We start from the raw sequence: 23,212 nt of genomic DNA on the forward strand, positions 1-23,212 counted from the left end.
GAAAGTGGCTTTAAATGCATCTAAACGTTACTAGTATCAATATGCTTAAACTATGATCACAAAAGAATTTGCCATTCAGAAGGTTGCCATTCAAAAGTTAGATTGTTGCCATCCCAAAATATATTACAAATTGGAACTATAATAATTGTGCATGTTCATGCTAATGTTTTAGACTACAGCTAGGTTTCTGACAAATGACACTGAAGGTCATCAGTAAAATGTAGAAGGCAGGTTAAGCTTGGCCAATATATGACAGATCAGGAGATTTATTCTACTTAATCTCTCTCTGGAGTATTTATTTATCACTATGTTTCTCTCCCAGGCTTTAAAACAAACTTGCTATGAATACATTACACCCTCATTCAGCAAAACAAAATGTCTACCAAAACATTCAGTGGGATCAGCAGGAAAACAATTGAACTGGAATTGTACTACAAGGGATATATAGATGGACAAAGCAAAAGTTTCATATACTGGGGGCTTTTTTGCAATTTTTAAATTTATTTTAGAGACCTGAAGGCCTACACTCAGCAGCTAATTTTGCATCAGTAAGTAAAATCTAGCTCACATCTTCATAACAACTTTATACTGCCTTTCTGGTTTTTGCACCCTAGAACCTAGGTATGCTTTTCCACAACACTCAATGACTATCTACTTTTCCTGGCGGATGCTACCCTGATTTTCAACATTCCATGACTTAATCTGTCCACTCAGGAATAAGAATATATGAGAATATTCTCTGACATCACAGCTACTCAACCTTTGGTCACAAGCGAGTTGCAGAAACAGTAGGAAAAATTCCAGCTGCTTCTTGCCCGCGTCTCTACAACCCATTTCCCCACAATTATTTCCTTAGCTCTCTGCTTCTATATGTACCTCTTCATAAATTGTTCAATTTTCCCAACCATGTGTTGTCTAGCTGTTACCAAAGAATCTCTTTCCCTCCTCCTCTCAACAATATCTCACTTCTTATTACTTCAGCTCTGTATCCTGAACTTTCTCCTGTTCCAATCTCCTCTTTCCTCCACTCCATTATCTCTTACTCCTCTTCCCTTGACGCCCATTTCCTATGTCCCTCTTCACCCTTTTCATCATCATTGTTCTTCCTTTGGTGTCTGCTTGCTAAATTCCTTTTTATTTCCCCTTCAGGCTCCATCTTTAGTCCCATACTCCAATCCACGGAATTTAGGTATCCTTTCCCTCAGTTTCACAGGCCCTCGGATTCCTTATAGGGATCCTGCAGGATCAACTAGCGCATTTGTGAAATGAGTGGTTTTCAGCCATGACATGCGACCTTTCCTCATCTCTCCTTTTTTCGTATTGCGCTTATCAGCCCATTCTTCCTTCAGCTACTTGACTTGCACCTTTAATCTCACTCATCTCCCTAGATTTCTTATTCATCAATCCCTACTCTATCCCATGTGAACAGAACACAACAATTCCTATCCCTGGGAACTGGATGGGATCTTTCAGCAACCTCATTTCCTTGGGGCCCCCCTTACTGCAACCCCATTTTGCTTCCATCCATCCTTCCCTTAGGTTTCTGCTTCTAAGGCCAAGGGTTGCCTACTAGGTCCTCATCCTTTTACCCACTCTGCCACTGGACTGTCTTTCAGTTCCCTACCTCCTGTGTCCCCTCCTTATTCAGTGTCCCCTCCTTAGCCTCATTGCCTACCCAGAGCTCCAGTCTCTTAGCCCCACCATCCTGCCAACAGCCCATCATTTCTCCAGCACTTAAGGCCAATGAATCCAGATCTTATGAGCCCACATTAAATCTCCATCAGTTCAACCATATGGGTTACTATATTCTAAATGACTGTTTATCTGACAAGGCTACCCTTGCCATATAATGGTATTATAGACAAGTAGGCATTAGACATCAGTAAACATTCAAGATTATTTTTTTTAGAATTCATCTCTACTAGAAATCTTTTCTGCAGATGGTATTTATGCGAACATGAGATGAGAACACCTATATGTCAACTAGTCACATTTATTACTGAATTAATCAAGATTTTCAGCTCAAATAGCACTGATCTGTATACATAACCAGTTCTGCAAAGGCTCTGGGGAGCTTAAATAATAAACTGCAAAAACCTTTTTGATCATTGGTTGAAAGGTCTCAAAAAGATGGGGAATAGGGTCTGTGTGTGTGTGCCTTTGACCAGAGCAATAAATTGATTAAAGTAACAAATCATATTGCTTTTTCAGGGAGCTTTGGGTTTACTGTTCATTAAACACCATTTTGGATGACAAGTTCATAGCAGGGAATATGGTATATACATTTTAAATAAATAAATTCAAAGAAAAACAATTTCACATAACATGTACTGTACAGGATTGTGAAGTTCAACTCAGAAGGAAGCCTCATTGTGTTCAATGGAGTTTATTCCCAGGTACGTACACAGAACTGCAGTGTTAAAAAATAATTATAAGCATTTTCTTTTCTACTTTTACAGTTTTCACTAATCTGCTGTTCAATATTTATTTACATATGACAGCAGTATACTACATAAATGCACCGGATTTCACAATAGCCACTAATGTCTACCGATTACAGTAGTACGCTATGCACAAAACAAAATGAAAGAAGGAAACCAGATTTTAACAGTCTGATTCATCACCGGATGTATTGAAAACACTGGATTTTACATCAATGGTAAATATAACACTATGCAGACACAAATTGTGTGCTATTTTGCTTCCATCTTCTGCTCTCCATTATGAAGAGAACAGAATTCAAGTCGAGAAATATGCTCAACAGTTTTAGGCTGAAATCTTATGCACAGTTATCTGGGATCAGCAGTGGCCTGTGTGATGGGGCAGAGCCTTCCCAGCACAAGCATCACTGTAGCTTGCCTAGATGATGCTGAGGCCAGGGCTGCATGGATGCACTGGCAGACTCAATTCAGCGGCTCACTCAACTCCACTGCCATCCTACCCCATCCCAGTACCCTCCAGTAGCAGTGACGATGGTGTCAGGAGGATGGCTCTGCAGCTCTGCCCCACCATACTACTTACTGCTTCCTGGGAGGCGTAAGCTCCATTGAATACAATGAATCTAACGTCTGAATAAATAGGCATGGGAGTGTGCAATTATTACATTATGTGGCCAGTTCAGATAAGCTTTTTACCTTAACCGGCACATTCTGGATTTGTTTTTCTTCTAAAATAAAATAAATTCACAATGTTAACAACTCTGAATTTGAAATCCCCTGGTGTCAGGGACTGGGCAGAGGAGGAATGATGGAGACCACCTCCCCATCCTGGCCCTCCCAAGGAGGAGGAAGAGAGTACAGATTTACAACAGGGGTTTGAGGGAAGTACAGTGGTACCTCGAGTTACAAACGCCTTACAAAGGCTTCAGGTTACAAACTCCACTAACCTGGAAGAGTTACCTCGAGTTGATAACTTTGCCCCAGGATCAGAACGGCAGCAAGAGCCCCCATTAGCGAAAACACGCCTCTAGTTAAGAATAGTTTCAGGTTAAGAACGGACCTCCAGAACGAATTAAGTCCATAACTAGAGGTACCACTGTAGCAGCTCAGAGGCAGATGAGGGGGAAAGCTGGGAAATTATGGGAGATCCAGAAAAATACCCAGCTGACATGCTGTTATTCCAGACCCTCCATCTCCCAGAACCTGGCAAGCCTTAAAAGTAGGAAAGTAAAGAGCTCAAAGACAGAGGGCATGTAGCAGCACCCGTAGAGGAGATGATGAGAATGATGAATGAGGAAGTGGGAGAGACGGGGGGGTAGAGATTCACTCAGGACAACAACATTATCCAAGAGACTGGGTTCTATAGCCTCTCTCTGTAAAGATTGAAATAAAAAAGTATGGTAAGGTAAGAAGCTTTTCCTTGTCTTTATACTTTCCTGGGCAACCAGCCTGGAGCCACTGACAGCATCCTGTCACTTGTACGAGAAGGGGTTTTATCATAAGCATGCTATAAAAAAACATTCCGATTATTTGGGCAATGCAACCAAGCATGTACTTAACCAGCACTGCTAGAGCTAACCTTCTGACGTTCTTTGGTATAGGGATCATCTGGACACTTTACTGGACAGTTCAATCTGACTCCCATTTTCCTCAAAAAGTTTTTGGTGAATTGATCACAGTCTATAATCCTATATCTTCGACCATAAAAGATTAGATCTGTATCGATGTTGAAATTATCTACAGTATAGAACTGATCTTCATTAGGAGGCGGAAGTGGAACCCGATGACGCCGAAGAATTGTTCCTGTATTGAAGATGAAATGCAGTTAATATCATATATTCCAACCTCTAACATTACACTAAAGTTACTTGATATGGAAAATACTGTTACTGATATGAAAAATTGAGACCCCCAAAAGAATAATAATTCTAAAAGCAGAAAACAAAACAGTTTTTTAAAAATCATAAAGTTATAGCACTTTAAAGAGATAAGAAAAAATGATATTCTCTTAATACTTGTATTCCAACATATTATAAATATGTACTTTTACTGAAATCTATCAGTCTGCATTCCTAAGAAATGAACTGTGAACCAAAAGCTAACAGTAGTCACAGCCAAATAAAAGAAATTAATTCTAACTCCCAAAATCACCAGACCAGTTTATACATTTGACAGAATCAATTGCTGAATCTCTTTCAGGCTTCATCAGAAAATTCAAACAGTATCACATATTTGAATACTTCTCCATCTTAAAAAAGGAAAAACATATAAAATTAACATATCAGAGAATTTAGCCTAGGTTCATTATTAACATGCTGTTTTTCTTTGTGCAGCGTGTTTCTTTTACATTCTCTGTAGCTGCTCCTGGTCAGTGGAACTCCCTGCCTCAAGAGACTCATCTGGCCCCACCTCCTATGACATTCTATCGCCAAGTTCATAAGTTTTCATTTAGGCAACCATTTGGTTTGCCTTCTACCAGAGTGCTTAATCTGCCTGATGTACAGTGGTGCTGTGCTATGTTTTTAGTTTAGCTTGTAAAGGTATAGTTTGATTTTAAACTGCATTAAACTGAATTTTTCAGATAGTATTGTGAGCTGCCTTTTAAGAGTAGAAAGGCGTGTTATAAATCCAATAACTGAATACACACATAGATAAAATGCAACCATCCACATGCAACTAGAAGTGGTTTTACAGCTTGATATTTGAATAACTCCAAGCCCTGAAAAAGTGGCCCTGTGTCTGAAATATTAGCATTGCAGTGAGTGGGGAGGAGATTCAGGGCAGTGGCAGAGAAGAGAGTCAACAGGGGGAATAAGTCATCATAATGATTATGAAAGATATAATTTTGTAAGAGTATTTAGGAGCATTTATTTATTTATTTATTTATTTATTTGGTCTCCAGCAACATACAGCATATTTAAAAACCAAAAACATAAATACATTACAGTACTATTGACACATTCATACAAAAACACATGCCAATACAGAAAAATTATACATGGCAATCCCACTCTGAAAAAGCCGCTGGAAGCTTTCACAGCATACTGACTGCAACATCATTATCACAGTCTATCAAAAACCACAGGGGAAAATGTGATTTTTTTAAATTTGGCACCAAAAATATGTCAGCCAAGGTGCTGGGTGGACTTCGCTGGGAAAAGAATTCTACAGATGAGGAGCTTAACTGAAAAGGCCCTCTCGCTTGTCAGGGAGAACTATCCATTAAGTTTTTCTATAAACCTCCAACACTTAAAATTGATAATAATATCAAAACAAAGCTTTCATGGTTTTTGCCAAGGAGACGAAGGTTTCGGAATAATGAGAAAATATGAAGAACACAATGAATAATCACAAAGGTGGCAGGGCAGCTTTTAAACTGCTTGCAGGGGGAAAGCCAACAAGAGCTGAGGAGGGTGTGGTTTAGAAAGAAGATGGAAAACTTTATGATAGTTTAAATGGCGGAGGGATAGAACTAGGCATTCAGATTACAGGGCATGTGTTAGCAATTCAGAGAGGCCAAAGCTCAATAGCCTAAAACGCAAGCACCGAAGACATTTGGAGAGATATACTATATGTAAGTGTATATATGCTAATGCTAGAAGCCTCCAAGCCAAGATGGATGAACTGGAATGCTTGGTCGTAGAATACAGTTTTTATATAGTGGGGGAATGAAGAGAATGGTGGGACATCTTGTCTGTGGATACAAACTCTACAGGAAGAGGACAGACAGGCAATAAGTGTTGGTCTGTACATCAAAAGACAATATAGAGTCCAACAAGCTAAAAATCCCCAAAGGGGAAAACTCCTCCATAAAATCACTGTGGTTGGTGATGCAGCCCCCCAAGATTAATTTAGTACTGGTGGTGTGCTATCACCCCTTGACCAAAACACTCAGAGTGATATTGAGATGGAGAATGAAATCAGGGAGGCATCCAAAAGAGGAAATGCTGCAGTAACAGGTGACTTCAATTACCCTCACACAGACTGGGTACATGTGTGTTCCAGTCAGGACAGAGTGGTAAATATTCTAGAGACACTAAATGACTGTGCCTTAGAACAGTTAGTCATGGGGCAGACACTATACAAGATATTTGATAGCATTTATTGGTGAATTCCACACTTCTTTGTTTCTTTTACATGTGTTGGAAAAAGGATTTTGGGATGCTAGACTTAGTGATTGTTGGATCAATTCATCAAGTTCTGGTGGATGATTCAGAAGGACTGAGTCCGGCATCACTTTCGCTGCCTGTGTGTGCCAGTATCCATACTCAGGAGAGTTACATCTCAATGCAGCTCCTTCCTTGGAAGTGTCTTCAGGGTTGAAGTAGGAAATAAACACTCATGGACATCAGAAAGATTCAGTAAAGTGTAGAAGGTTTACTTGACAGGCACAAAAGCGTATTGGTAGCAAATATATACAGGCATTCACCACTGCCGTGGTCAAGGCATGCTTAGAGTCCAACAAGAGTCCAAGACTCTCTCTCTGTTTCTCTCACCGCAAGGCGCAAGCAAGAGACTCACAACAAGTTACACAGAATTATTGTTATCAGCATTTCCTATCACACTGCACCTATCCAAAGAACAGTTCCCACAGAAACTGTCCTTGCACAGGCGAAACAATCTCAGCCTTCTGCTGCTTCTTGAAACTTCTTCTGTTTCTGGAACAAATGATTCTCACAGAGAGAGAGAGAGAGAATATCAACCCCCCCCTCTCATTTTTACAGAAACAATAGAGACCATGACCATGTAAGGAGTACTAACACATCACGCACTGCAAAACCCCAACATTTTAACCAATCCAGCATGTCTCTGAAAAACTAAGATTTGGTTACACACCAGCACCAATCAGTTTGCTTCCTGGACGTCCACCACACCAAGGAATCACCAAACTGAAACTCCATACTAGACACTGACTCCCAGTCAGGCAAGCAGGACCAGTCACTTTATACAAAGCACTTCAGCTCCTCGGGTCTTGAGGATGACCACTTAAGACAGTAACTATAAATAACAAAAACATGTTCCAGCCCCCTCCAGGCTACTACAATACGAGTACTTACAAACCCTACTCAAGACCCTAACAAAGTAAATTAATCTGGTCTACTCTATTGAGAAATATACAGCAAACTTCCAATACCAGAATGATACAGCTCAGAATCCAGTGGCTCTGAGCTATCCGCCTCAGTCTCGACATCACTGGCTGCACACACAGTTGCAGGTCAAACTTCCTGACATTGACAATGAGGAACAACTACCTGGCTCCAAAGAACCTCAGAGACACCGCCAAAGATACCTGTTCACAGCCCATGGTCAAAGAACAATGAAAACACTTGCGCAACCTTTTCACAGCTACTTTTCCTGTTACTTTAGAATTGCTAGCTTCTCTGCCATACTACCACTTCCTAGTGAGGCAAACATAGAAACTTGTGATACACAGAACGCCATCTTTCCATCTCTTTCTCTCTGACTTCCCTCCTCCCTTCATGTTTGGGAGAAAATGGACTCTGCCTTTTGGGAAAAGAGATGAACACCTCTTGGCTTCTTCACTAGCCTAAGAAGATTGATCACAGAGAAAATTGCTCCCCTTCTGGGAATTCTCCTCCCAGAATACCGAGTCCACAGAGCAAGAACCCCCTCAGTAAATAACAGACATCACTCCCTATGTTCCTGGAGATTTAACAGCTATGGGCACTGTACTCAAAACTTGACTGCACAGCTTGCACACTTGCATCCCATACTGCTCCAGAGGGATACGAAACACTCCTGCTTTCAACTCTGCAGGAAACTGACTTCAGGCTAACCAGCATTACTAGACTGCTGTTGGAGCAAACCAGCTACCATCTACACGGCATCTGTGGAACTCACTGCCACTAAACTAACTGCCACTAAACACCACCATGTAGGCAAAACCATGTAGTTATGCAAAACACAAGTCAGCTCCTTCTGAAATTCACCTCAGGAAATGGGAAACACTAAGCATCCAGCTTAAGCCCAGAAAACACAGCTTGTACAAGCTTATCCCGCCTGTTGGGTACCCCAAGATCTACTTGGCGCAGGCTTTAAATAAACATTGTCAACCACCGACAACATCACCAGCTAATCAAACTGCAACACCCCTCAGGGCAATCATTCTCCCCTCTGGGAGTGGGAGTAGCACCTGCTCCTTGCTGAGCCGAGTGTGGATGATGACACCAGCTCTTTAACATGGTCTGAAACTGAAACCATTTGAGCTGTTACCTGGAACTAGCCAGTCCAGAAACGTCTGGTAGCTGAATCTGGCCCAATTCCAGCCAGTCATCATCAGTCCCATTAGAGTGAGATTGATGCCCTGTCGAAGGCCTTACACATCTCCTCCCTAGTTGCAGACACAGACTAAAACAAGCAAACTTCCAGCTTGTGAGCCTGAGGGGAAATCAACCCCCCTCTTCCACTTCTGCCTATCGCACACCAAAATAAAACTCAGACTGAGCTAGTTGTTCAAGGCAACTCTGCATTTCAAAGCAGAAAAACAAATAGATAGCCCTGCCAAACTCGCCTCAGTGATATCAGACAGCACTTTTCAGTTGTGAACTCCTGAAAAGTTTTGTCCTCTATTTTGAGAGAACTCCATAAGCAAAACATTAAACAGTACACATTACACGATTAAAACAGGAAAAACTTAAGCAAAAAAAAACCCCTCTCCTCTCCCACTCACAGCTTGCAGACTGTATTTGAGCTCTGCATCTGAGACTGTGAGATTTATTGCAAACTTTACTCCCCCCTCTGAACCAGGGGAAAACCAATTAACATTTTACATTTTACCTTGCGTAAATCAGAAACTATTGCCCAAGGCCAATGAATTATGTTCTGAATATCACCATATCAATAGAATTCACACCTGAATTCACATCTGAAATTCAAAGGTATCCGAAGATCTTTACAACTGACAGACTTAGTATCGTGAGATCGTAAAATATAAAAACAAGAAAACTTAATCTAGTACAAAATGCTATCGTTCTACTGTGTCTCAATCAACATGATTAAAATCTGTCTGCTGTTTCTCAGAGAAATTCATACATCTGATCGCAGACTGTGAGGTCTTTCAACTATCAATTTCATGATATCATAATTCTTGTCTTATGACTGGGTACACTATGGTTCCATCCCTACTACTCCATTTAACACTGTTGGGGTGTTGCGAGTCTGCAATCATCTGGAAGGGGAATTCGAGTGTTATTAAAACCTGAAGTGGCCAGCCACATAGCAAAGAAAGGAGAAAATGCCTTCTGCTAAAAAGGAATGGAGCACTTTCTGAGTATTCTTTTAAACTATTTTTAACATTTAGTAGCAGAATGCTGTTCTACACTTCTACACTCTGCATCACATTTTTCCAAGAACTGCTTTGCAGCAAAGGAGCCAGGATAAGCAAAGGGGATCGTTCTGGCTCTTCTGGCTCCAGGGAAGAGCAGGGGACTCAACACAATTCAGACCCAATTGTTTGGTGATGTCCTCGCAGCAAGGCTGCAAATCAATACTTTCCCTTTGGATGAACAATTTTTAAGAAGGTGCACAGTGCAGTGTGGTGCTTTGTGTAACCTATAAATTTCTGAAGCAGATGTTCTTCCTCCAAATTTAGCTAAACACCAATTAAAATCACTGGTGTTCTGGCTAGCTTTCCCTATGTTTACTTGGAACTAAGTCCCACGGATTATAAAATAACTGTCTAGTAAGCAATACTGCCTTCTTACCATCCCACTGTACCTCCGTTCTCAAATAAGCAATAGTACACATGTGGGGATGTCCCCCTTGGCACTGGATGGCTCTCTCCTTGCCTGTTATGTCTGACTCATGCTCCTTCAAGCCGCTTTTACAGCCCATTCCTATGCATGTGTATGCGTAAGTAAGTCCTACTGTATTCAGCAGTGCCCAAAGAGACCGTGGCTGCACAGGATCACAGGAATACATTAAGTGGCAAAACTCTTTATTAAAAGGTAACAGGAAGACTGTTACAGAACAGGTAGCAGTACTGCAAATAGAAATGCTGGAGCATTACCAATCGTGCAATCAACAAGGCACTCCTCCCACAAGGTACCTCAACAGTGCTCTTGCACAGGATGGGCTAAAGTAGCAATCATGCTCATAGAATAGAATAGAATAGAATAGATTCTTTATTGTCATTACACAGTGCAACATTGTACAAAGTGCAACGAAATTGGATGCCATCCCTTAAAACATCAAAAGCAAAACAACAACAACAACCAAACAAACCACATTCCAGCCACACCCACACCACACCCATCAAACTCCCATGTCACACTATCGAGTTACAGCATTCAAAAAGGCCACAGCTCTTGGATAGAAACTGTTTTTCAGTCTATTTGTCTTTGACTTGATGTTTCTATATCTCCTGCCAGAAGGCAGTAGTGCATCAGAAAAACCAACAAAAATCAGAAAAGAATGAGAAAAGAATTCAGAAATTAACAGCAATGGCACTGCCTGGACTCTCCACAACAACTGAATGAATAAAGGACTGCAGTTCTAGAGCAACCTACAGCTGCCACTATATATACACGGATGGATGAACCAGTTAGTAAATCAAAGCAAAGTACTTATTATGGTAGGCTGTCCAACAAACAATGTACAAAATATAAAATAGAAAAATAGAAAATCACAGCCTTAATGGAACCAATTATTAATGGTGGATCTTACAAGGATAAATCCTTAAAACATATATTTTTTTAAAATACTCATGCATTTCTTCTCTATTAAATTGCATACACTTGAATCTGCAAGGAAATATACTGGTGCTAATAGGCAAAGATGGAGAGGGGCAATGTTTTGACCCAGAAACATGATGTCAATAGAGACGTGACTGATTACTATACAATACTGACAGCAGGTCAAACAGGGAAAATGCTGGTGTATAATATGCAGCAGATGAACAAAACTCTGGACCCCATAAACAATTTCATCCATAAGCAAAATCCGAGCATTAGAGGCAACCTTACTTTTAATGCTTGTTATACACATCAAGTCTGCATCTTTTCACAATTCTTCCAGTAATTATTTCATTGCATCTGTATCTCCTCCAGCAATTTTCAGTGCTCTCAGTGCCAAATTAGGCAAAAAGTTATAGCCCTAAACTCTTAACCCACTACACCACAAACACAGTTTTCAATCTGTGGCTTTAGATACATCCTGACAATAAACTGCAGAACATTTTGCAGAGAACATCTAGCTCAAGGTCAGTGGCGGCTATATTCCCTACCTAAATTCACTGAGAAGTAGTAGTTCCTAAAGAGTGGAACAACAATTTCTTTGGAACATGTTTCCTGTTCACCCAACAGCCTTTATGCCCTATCGCCCTCTTCCAGCTAGGATAACCAGACCATGAGTATACACAGTGCCAAGTTTCTAAAGTATTTGGGAACATCCGATGCCCTGAGACAATCAGTGATTCATTGAAGCTGGAGGATGTGACCAAGGCCTTATGTGCCTGACTGCACTTTCCTTTCCTATCCAGCTGGCCTTAGGGAAGCCCGCCAGCAGGCTGCGTCTTTCTCCTGTTCCACTGGCTGACCTTGGAGAACTTGGCCAGCCGCTTCTGAGCTGTGCTCTGGATTGTGGGATCTGGACTACACCAGAAACTCACGTTAACCCTAAGGGATAGATATAACCCTTCCATATCAGAAAACATTAGCCAGCCAGTGTTCAGTTAACAAGAATAAACAGTATACGTATGCAAAAATTTCTCCATTCAGTCAAATCCCTGAACACAGACGCTTTCTTGTTACCACTATGTTATGCATTCTGTCTTTGGGAAGGTAATAGAGATTTGAATTTATCTTTCAAGGTGATCATTCTCCCCTTCAGTCCAGAATCTTGCATCCTCAGTAGTTCTGAACTACTATTTGAAGCTTTCTTTCTGCCCGGTGGTTTAGTCCTGATCAAGGTTACACACATTTCTGTCCCACGTTGACTTTGCAGTTGGAACTAGTTTACTTCATATGGTTATGTTTTATTTTTTGCCTAAATGTTTCCTACGAGAACAGAGAGAGGCTGAAGGTGACATCTCTCTCACCTAGAGTTGATGCCAAACCATAGCACAAGGGGCCGTATTCATCTCAATCCCTACACTAGTGGAAGCCAGTACAAGGATTCCCATTAGTGTGACAAAAATCCACCCCTCCTCCCACTGCATCATCCCCAAAATCTTTTGTTGTGGGTTGGGAAAACCCCAGGAACAAATGTAGAGGGTACACGGAGGGAAGAGAAGGTTCCATCACTCACAGAAAATCCTTACACTGAAAGAAACATAGCGCTACATTGCAGCCTTATATCTCCACTGGGAAAGACACACAAAAATAAATCTCTCTCCTTGGTTTTGGCAAAGTTTCAATCAAGAGCCTCAGTTCTGATTGGGTAAGATTCCAAAAAAAGGGAATGAAATGTGTGGCCCATGCTATCTCATTCAAATAAGTTTAGGAGACACCAAACTGGTTACTGATTCACAGCTGGCCTCAACCTGAGTCACTGGAACTTGTGTTGTAGCTGAACCTAAACTTGAACTTCTTAACATTTAACTGTTTCCCGCTTGTAAGCAATAATAATACTATGTAAAGAACAAACTGTATCAGACAGGCAAAGATTACAGTTTATGAAGAGGGATGCTTCAAGGAGAGCATTTGTAACTAAAAAATACCTTGTGGAATTCCACTGTTCTTCACTTGGGGCTCAACCACCTGAATTGTGTCATCTTCCAGATAAAAATATATTTTACAATGTCTTATTCTGTACAGCTCTTGATTTTTGTCAGGAACTTCTTCATCAAAATAAGCATCAAAAGACAATACCTATACAAAAAACACAAATTAAAATCAACAAGCACTGGTTGTAAACAAGTAATGTGAAGCTGTAAATTAAACAAAGCAGTGCATTGAGCAAATGTAAGCACAGAGATTTGGATTTCAACATCTGAGCTTTCTCTGATAGTGCAATCCTATATATGTCTACTCAGAAGTCAGTCCAATTAAATTCTGCGTGTAGGACTGCAGTGTGAGTCATCCTGTCACACATGTGATTTGAATTGTTTTCTACTTAGAGAAGTCCAATACACTTGTAAAACTTGCATTGATTAGAGTGTAGTGATGTGCTAATCCCTACCTCATCATCCAATGTGTAGACTCATTTTTTCCCTTCTATTTTCCCATGCTGTATGTGAAAGCAGGGCTTTGCTGGTCCTTATCCCTTCCCCCCGCAATGAATTATGCTGTGTTCTTGTACTGATCATCATACTTACATTTACTCATTTTCATCACACTTTCATTACGTAAGAAATCACATTTAATCAGGCCTTATATTTATCACCCAAAAAGAGGAGGGTCACAAACCAGTTTCTTTTGTTAACTTTGCATAATTAAAGAGTTGGCTGAGTATGGGTGATGTGTTGCCATAGTCAGTGACGTTGTTTGGAAGCAACAATATCAACATAACATACACTAATTATGTTGTGTGTATGTGTATGTTTCGTGGAGCCAAAAACCACTCATTAATTCCCCATGATTGAGCATATGAGATTGGGGAGGTGGGTAGTTGCAGGGCAGAAGCCCCACATTTGTGTATGGATGCAAATCTGGACAATTTCTGCAACATCCCTGTAACAGTGTACAATCGAGTACTGTTTCCCAGCTTCTCTCGTTGACAACATTCACACATGGCACAAACGACATGAGAATATCACTTGAGAAAATAGTTGAAACGAGGGATGGGGAACCCGCAACTGTTCAGAGGCTGGCTGAGGCAGCTGGGAATCCAACAGCATCTGGTAAGCCACAGATTCTCCTATCCCTAGCCTCAATGCCACTCAATGGAGCTTACTTCTGAGTAGACATGTGTGGGATTACAACAGTCTGCAAGCTAACACATATTGTGAAAAAGATTGGCAAGTATGTGAAAGTTGTGCAGAAATGCTACAAAATAGAAATTACAAAATAATGTTATTTTGACACACACACTCCGTACACACACACGAACACACATTAGTTCTGTTCAGGCATCAGCTAAACTATTAGTTGTTTTTGCAAGCCTTTGTAACTTAAGAAATATTTCCTGTACAATCTGCTATTGTACATATTACTGATGTGTGGTTTTAATTGCAATTTTAAGACTGTTTTAGTGTGCCATTTTATTATTATTTTAAGCCACCATGGGCTCTCTTGAGAGGAAGGGAAGGCTATAAGAAAAATGCATTTATTATAGTTACATGATTAATGGTCCTTCCTAAATCAGATCTTTTCTGGAGCCAACAAGTGTTACAAAGTAATCTAGGCTAGCTTCCTGATGAGGTGATCACCTGGGTGATGGGCCATTAGGGGGAACAATGGAAAGGGGCTCTGTGTGAGACAGCAAATGTATGAGGCCCCTCCCACAAATTGCAGCTAGTCAGAAGGCAGGTAGAAGGACAAAGCCAGAATGGAGTGGTGTGAGCAAAAAGAAAAGCAGCAACCTAGAGTGAGCCAGAGTGATATTTGTTTTCTGATTAAATTTACTGAATTATTAGTCCAATATTTCAATCAATAATACTGTTATGAGTTGTGAGGGGGGCTGTATGCAGAGAACCTCCAGTAATTTTATTTTTTTATTTGTCAAGAAACTCCACACATATCACACAAGAAGCAGCCCTCCTCAAAGTCCCCACTGGCATCTACTATATACTCCTGAATCCAGACCAGAAAGGACAGCATCAGGGTACAGAAGAGTGGACGATTCTCTCTAAGGATGGTGATCAACATTACATCTTCCTATTTGTGCTTTGAAAAATAAATGTAGGAAAGTAACTTTCTAAAAGCCAGAGATACATAAATATAGTGCTGTATGAACTCTGGCAATTCCCCAGGAGGTTTATGGGATGTTAATTTCACAGTGAGGCCTGATTCCTCTGATGCTGCAGAGATGTGTAGCACTGATTATTTTCCAGCTTTGAAAATGTGCATTGGAAAATCTATTAATATAGTCCTAAGACAGGGGACCCCAAGCATGGACACCTACTGGGGAGTAAATCCCTTTAAACACAGAAGTATTTACTTCTGAGTAAACATATCCATGTTGCAGGAAAGATGAAATCCTGTAGCATGGCTTACTGCAAAAAAATGCCAAAGTATGCCTTGCTAGCAAGATAGAGTGACAGCAGCTGTGGGGGTGAGAGAAGCTATTAATGCAGAGTAAAGTCTCGTCTGAATTTGCACTTAATGAGCAGATTTAATCTCCTAATTAGATAGGCTGTGCATAGATAATTAAACACTGATTATATGGCTAACATTACAAATATCAAAAGGGAACCACCATAAGCCTCAGCAAGAAGAATTTTCAAATTAGCAAAGAACTGAATGTTGCAGATTATACCTTCCGATTCCGATCTCTGAACTTCTGCAATATTCCTATTTCATGTACGCATATAACTTCTGCGACAAAATATCACCAGCTGCCTGGTGTTTGGAGTGTCTCTGTGTTAATGTTTATTCTCTCTCTTTAAATAAAATTAACAGAAGTTGTATATCAAGTAGAGATGATGGGTGGAGGGGAGAGAGAATGGAAATTAGCCAAGTCCTGTGGGGCACTCTGGAAAATGCATTATGTTTGGCTTGCTTGGACAGTATAATTTGATGAACAAATTTTACGAGGAACATTTTCAAGCATGAATTGTCCCATATGCAACTTAACTATTTAACATCCTAATCCCAAGCCCAGTTAAGTAATTGTATTTGGATTTATGCTGATTGTGCCTCACTGGTTTTCACAGGATAGGATAGGATTTAAATCCAAAGCACGTTGGCTGAACTGGCTTGTAGATCATGCTGCAAGCATTATAGCCTTGTAGCAAGCATTACACAATGGAAAAACTAAACACACCATTTTATGTATTATTAAAATGAAATATGAGCACGCGCTTCTCCTTCAGTTTCATTTTAAATTTTCAGGAAGTCTACAAAAGAGGGACAAAGAGATACAATTCTTTTAATGCATAACTACTTCATAAACCACAAATTTACAATGCTAAAATACCAAGCCCAGAAGTGGAAGTACCTTTAGATGGCATAAGAATAACAGCACAATGCCTATAGTACTTAACATTTTTTGTTTTTGTTTTTAAAAACACATTAATAACAATATTTACTAAATGTAACAATATAAATTCAATAAATAATAATAATACATTCATCACTCATATTACACTTTTTCAGTGTTCAAAGCCTCTCATCTCTATTATTTGGAGGATAAGAAATAAGTATTCATGCACTCCACCCAAGGTCTTGCACTTTCCACATGTGATCTCCCTTTCCCCATTCCCTTCTCCCCTTGTATGCATAGCTTAACAGAAGCCTTCCTGGCTTGGATTTAACAGCAAATCATGGTTGTCTAAGTGAGCCCTCAAGGCCAGGATTGCAAACAGTTGGATCCTGGTTAGCAACCCTGGACAAACCACAGGGAGCAGATGAGCACAGAGCTCATTCCCAATCCTCCTTCAAACCATGAATATGATGTCTCAATGCAGCACCGTGTTTTTCACTCTATAAGATGCATCAGACCACAAGACGCACCTAGTTTTTGGAGAAGGAAAACAAGAAAAAAAATATTCTGAATCTCAGAAGCTATAACAACAAGAGGGATGGCTGCGCAGTGAAAGCAGCAATCCCTCTTGCTGTTCTGGCTTCTGTGCAACCTGCATTCGCTCCATAAGACGCACACACATTTCCCCTTACTTTTTAGGAGGGAAAAAGTGAGTCTTATAGAGCAAAAAATACTGTAATTGTCATTAAGTAATCCCCACAAAAATGCTATAGGAATGGCTATCACTATTATTGCCCTCATCCTGGAGATTATGCGCTGAGGCTGAGAGATTGTGGCTTGCCTAAATCCACTAAATTCATTCACACTAAAGTGAGGTTCATAGTTGAGGCTCTTGACTGCTCCACTACCCCAGCGCAGTTATTCATTTATGCTCTGTTTCCAAGACTAGAGGTGTCTTAATATTAGTACACAGGATGGGGTGGCCCAGCAGCTGCTGCACTTCACATTCACAAAGCACAGGGTCAGTGTCACAGCAAATTTATGCCACTATGTTTGCATAATCAGTTTATCTGAAATAGCAAATTCTCTTCAACCTCTGATTTCTTTACAAACTGGAGGGGTAAATTCGAAGCTGAAATAAATTATATGGGACAAAAAGAACTTTTGGGGAAATTGGAATTCATTCATTTTTCTGTTTTCCTTGGAATAAATCATTGTGTAAAATATTGCAAGGCAGGGTGAGGTGTGTAGGGCTCTTTGGAATTAGGCAAGTGCCCAGGGAATGACATAAAACAGCAGCCAATAACATGGCAAATACTCTCCGGAATTGTTTTTCTATGTAGACAGATGCTTCTCTCTGAAGGTGACAATTATGAGATGAAAAGCAACCTCTGAATTCTGAAAATAAGCCACAATATCAGAGACAAAATGAATTTCAGGAATGGCATTCTGGTGATTCAAAGATGCTAGAAGCCTACAGCACAAGATCTGGCAGGTAAATTGCAATCCAGACCCCTCTACCTGCAGCCCATCTCTTTGGTGGGATAGCTCAGTCAGTAGAGCATGAGACTCTTAATGTTGGGCAAAGGATTCCTGCATTGCAGGAGGCTGGACCATATGACCCTCAGGGTACCTTCCAACTCTACAGTTCTACAATTCTATGATTCTGTGATTTTTTGGAATCCCTCGCTCAAGAGAGTAAACTGCTTGGAGGTTTTAGGCAATTAAGCAGTATATAAACCTTATCAAATAAATAATTTGAAAGAAAGGTCCCCTGTTCCCTAAAATGTCCCTTGTGCATCCAATCCAAGAGCATGAAACTGTCAGATGTCAATAGAACAGAACATCACCCAGTTGTGTGTTGCTCACCCTTTACACCCTTCTAAGTGCTACGCATATTTCAGGTTTCCCCTAAGGATGCTGGGGTGGAGGAACACACAAGCCACTGGAAACTTGCAAATAATGTGAACCAACAAATCTGTCTCACTTACCTGTTTATCAAATGCTACCCACGAAGGCGCATCACATCCAACCCCTCTAGGAAACACACTGTACTTTGGTTTCAGCTTTTGTCCAGGCAAAGGTTCGCCTCCTATTCCAGGTTTGTCTTCTCCCACCAACATAGAAACCTTATTGCAGTAACTCCAGTGTTGAGATTTATGGAACTTTTCTTTCCCTAGCTGCAACCAAGAGGAAATAAATAATGTTTTCAGAAAACACAAAAGGGCATTTTTAGATTGCAGTTACAAGAATAAAACCTATGGATTCTGAATCACACAATTCAGAATCCATGAAGCAATGTTAATCATGATAAAATACCGTATTTTTCGCCCCATAAGACGCACTTTTTCCCCTCCAAAAATGAAGGGGAAATCGGGGTGCGTCTTATGGGGCGAATGCCTGCAATCCTCGCGCGCCCGGCAGGAGGTCCCACCGGGTGCGCAAGGCTTAGGGCGGCAGCCTGTCGCCCGAAGCACGGGGAGCCCTCCGGAGGGCTCTCCCTGCTTCGGGCGAATGCCTGCAAGCCTCGCGCACCCGGCAGGAGGTCCCGCCCGGTGCGCGAGGCTTGGGGCGGCAGCCTGTCGCCCGAAGCACGGGGAGCCCTCCGGAGGGCTCTCCCTGCTTCGGGCGAGTGTCTGCAAGCCTCGCGTACCCGGCAGGAGGTCCCGCCCGGTGCGCGAGGCTTGGGGCGGCAGCCCGTCGCCCGAAGCACGGGGAGCCCTCCGGAGGGCTCTCCCTGCTTCGGGCGAATGCCTGCAAGCCTCGCGCGCCCGGCAGGAGGTCCCGCCCGGTGCGCGAGGCTTGGGGCGGCAGCCCGTCGCCCGAAGCACGGGGAGCCCTCCGGAGGGCTCTCCCTGCTTCGGGCGAGTGTCTGCAAGCCTCGCGCACCCGGCAGGAGGTCCCGCCCGGTGCGCGAGGCTTGGGGCGGCAGCCCGTCGCCCGAAGCACGGGGAGCCCTCCGGAGGGCTCTCCCTGCTTCGGGCGAGTGTCTGCAAGCCTCGCGCGCCCAGCAGGAGGTCCCGCCCGGTGCGCGAGGCTTGGGGCGGCAGCCCGTCGCCCGAAGCACGGGGAGCCCTCCGGAGGGCTCTCCCTGCTTCAGGCGAGTGTCTGCAAGCCTCGCGCACCCGGCAGGAGGTCCCGCCCGGTGCGCGAGGCTTGGGGCGGCAGCCCGTCGCCCGAAGCACGGGGAGCCCTCCGGAGGGCTCTCCCTGCTTCGGGCGAGTGTCTGCAAGCTTCGCGCACCCGGCAGGAGGTCCCGCCCGGTGCGCGAGGCTTGGGGCGGCAGCCCGTCGCCCGAAGCACGGGGAGCCCTCCGGAGGGCTCTCCCTGCTTCGGGTGAGTGTCTGCAAGCCTCGCGCACCCGGCAGGAGGTCCCGCCCGGTGCGCGAGGCTTGGGGAGGCAGCCTGTCGCCCGAAGCACGGGGAGCCCTCCGGAGGGCTCTCCCTGCTTCGGGCGAGTGTCTGCAAGCCTCGCGCACCCGGCAGGAGGTCCCACCGGGTGCGCGAGGCTTAGGGCGGCAGCGGACTGCTTGCGCGCACCTAGAAGCTTGGGGCGCGCTGAGCTCAGCGCGCCCCAAGCTCCTGGTGTAGCGCAGCGATCCGCTAGCCCTGGGAGAGCCCCGCGGCTATCCCAAGGATAGCGGACTGCTTGCGCGCACGCAGAAGCTTGGGGCGCGCTGAGCTCAGCACGCCCCAAGCTCCTGGTGTAGCGCAGCGATCCGCTAGCCCTGGGAGAGCCCCGCGGCTATCCCAAGGATAGCGGACTGCTTGCGCGCACGCAGAAGCTTGGGGCGCGCTGACCTCAGCTCGTCCCAAGCTTCTGGATTAGCGCAGGGGTCCGCTAGCCCTGGGAGAGGCGCCCAGCTCTCCCACGCTAGCGGAGACCTTGCCTGCACGCAGAAGCTTGGGGCGCGCTGAGCTCCGCACGCCCCAAGCTCCTGGTGTAGCGCAGCGCACCTGGGGGGGAAATAAAAAAATTTTCCTTTATTTCCCCCCAAAAAAACTAGGTGCGTCTTATGGGCCGGTGCGTCTTATGGGGCGAAAAATACGGTAATAATTAAAGGGCTTTAAATCTATTTTAATTTCAATCTAAATGCCCATGTCAAATTTTTGGTCATTTTATGACTCATATGTAACATGAAGTAGTTTTTCTGGGCATATCTGCCAAACAATTCCACTGATTTCTGTGGCACTAAGATGGAATGCCATGGAATGAATGGGATTACCCTCTTTAGGAAAAACTGTGGAAACGAATGGAACCACTGAGTGTTGTTGTGCTTGTAGGTCTGAAATAACAGGAGTGCCGTGGAATCTATGGCTCTGAGTAAAGCAAAGATGGCAAAACACAAGCACTCAACTCTATTATTAGTTTAAAGTCTTCCATATTATCGGGTGTATGGGGTAGGGCACAACTGAATGACATCAAAAACTAAATCACAAGTGGGAAAAGTAGTGACATCTTATTTATGACTGCAAACGTGGGGTTTGCACCAGAGCTAAATCTGGCTAGCCATCTTGGCTGTGAGCCCTGGAAGACCTGCTTCTTGCCTTGCAGTCTTTTCCACCTAGCCTAGGAGAGAAGGGCCTTGACTGACTCCAGCTGCAAAAGCTGAGGCTGCTTGGACACGGGTATTGTTTAGGCAGAGTCCTTGGGGGTTGTTGTTGCTGTTATTGATCTTAACATTCCATATATTTATTTTAAATCGTCTTACAATTTGTGTGGAAATTGTTCAATTTGATTGTGTATTTTCTGATGTTTCGTTTATTGTTTGACTTCTTTGGTTATGTTTGTAATTATGTAATCTTTTTCATCTTGTAAGCCACCTTTAGCATGGTTTGAACTATGGAAAGGCAGCATACAAATAAAATGATGGATAGATGGATGGATGTAGCCTCAAAGTACAACATACAGTAGTTATTTGTCAGTTTCACCACCACCACCACTGTTTCCAGCAGGGAATCTTAAGACTTTCCCATCAGACTTTAGCTGAACTATTAAAATTGACAAAGGGCCTCTCCAAACTTGGCTTTGAGGCAACCTGCAGTCAAACTACACATTACCTTAAATACTACAGAGAAGTATGATCAATGCTATTTTTTTCAGAACATGCAGGTTAGGCTTGTTGGGCAACTCAGGGTGGAGAAGGGTTAAATCAGGTATAGGCAAACTCGGCCCTCCAGATGTTTTAGGATGTTGTAGTTTTAGGACTACAACTCCCATCATCCCTGACCACTGGTCCTGTTAGCTAGGGTTGGTGGGAGTTGTAGTCCCAAAACATCTGGAGGGCCGAGTTTGCCTATGCCTGGGTTAAATCAAAAAGAGCTGTGTGCTTATATTTTTGGAGACATACTGACAGAATAACAAACAAAGGAAAAGAAGAGCATTGCAGAAGAGCAGGAGCCGTGTGTCCATGCTCCATAAGGAGATGCTTGTGTATTGTGCCATCAAAACCAACATGCTTTACCGGTATTTTCAGCTTGGTCTTGCTGCAGTGCCAGCACAGACAACACTCAAAATATACAGCATGTTGGTTTTGATGGCATAACGCACCTCCTTCTGGAACATGGGAATTTTCCTCAGATTCAGTTAACAATTTTTGGTTCAAGTTTGTGACAGCATTAATGCTTCATGATTTCTGAAAGTTATCACATCCATCACAATGCTTTTCCATAAGGCTAGTATAGTACTGCACACAGGCAGCCCAGCCTGACGAAGCTCTGGGCCACATTTAAACAATGGGAATTAAGCAAGCGCTTGACCTTACCCCAATGGCTAGACCTTACCCCAATGGCTAGGAACTGATATCAGGAAGTAAAGGGCAGCTTATGCCTTCAGTTTTTGAAAGTAGTAACAGATGGGTAGTAGTGACTGGTAACAGCAGGTGAGGAGGATGAGAATCTCACCCCCATCATATCACCCCCATCCTGATGGTGGGTGTGCACAAGCTGTTTCATTTACGCATGACCATCATACACCAAGCTGCAGCATCCAATAACAAAATGATTTAATGTGTAGATCATGCTTGCAAGGTCATGGGGCAGAATTTTTAAATAGTGCTGATCCTGGCTGTTACATTTGGATTAGCAACAATCAGCACAAAGACCGGCACATCCAGAGACACAAGTTGATCATGTTATCACACCAGCATGCCCGCTACTCACAAAAGCAATACACTCGCTGGGGAAGTAGCAATCTTAAAATGAGATCTACCACCACTTTGTTGCTGAAGTGGTGTAGAGTTGTATCTTATGAAAACGAAGCTAGTGCTCTTCTCATTAGAAACCTATGGAGTTGTCAATACAGCATTATTGCTCATTGGGGAGAGATACGTCTTTCTTCCATACATTGTTGGACTCCATCTCCCCTCAGCCTCAGCCAGCCTGGCCAACAGCCACTAAGCTGCCACCAAGGTCAATGGCTGCTGTAAAATGAACTGTAAAAGAATAAGTGCTCTCATGCTCAATGAAACTGGCCAAAATCAGCTTTTGGTCTAACAGACTGCTAGTAATTTTGGTTTATTATAAAAATGTAAGAATTGCTTTGTGGGATCTGACCCAAGACCATTCTGTTTCTAACAGATACTAAAGGAGCAGTGACATGAGGCAACAAAAGAAGAGGCAAAGCTTCAAAATCGTCCTGGAAAATAAATCTCTATCAAATAATAATACCCCTTGGGAAACAATAAAATGCTCTGACACATTTTGGTAAATGGTAACCTTCCTCAGGGGGA

The 23,212-nt window shown here is 42.8% G+C and overlaps 1 protein-coding gene across 1 annotated transcript in view; it reads right to left on the bottom strand.

Moving 5' to 3' along the window:
- EFHC2 (EF-hand domain containing 2) overlaps positions 1–23,212 on the bottom strand; it is a 55,572-nt gene that overhangs the window by 29,730 nt on the left and 2,630 nt on the right. Inside the window, exons 2-4 of the mRNA XM_081199198.1 lie at positions 18,473–18,661; positions 13,117–13,267; positions 4,018–4,241 (exon numbers count right to left, since the gene is read on the bottom strand). Of these exons, the coding sequence (XP_081055324.1) occupies positions 4,018–4,241; positions 13,117–13,267; positions 18,473–18,661 (564 nt within the window). The remainder of the gene's footprint in view (positions 1–4,017; positions 4,242–13,116; positions 13,268–18,472; positions 18,662–23,212) is intronic.

Source organism: Podarcis bocagei (genome assembly GCF_964188305.1).
Source record: "Podarcis bocagei genome assembly, chromosome: 6".
NCBI classification, from domain to species: domain Eukaryota; kingdom Metazoa; phylum Chordata; class Lepidosauria; order Squamata; family Lacertidae; genus Podarcis; species Podarcis bocagei.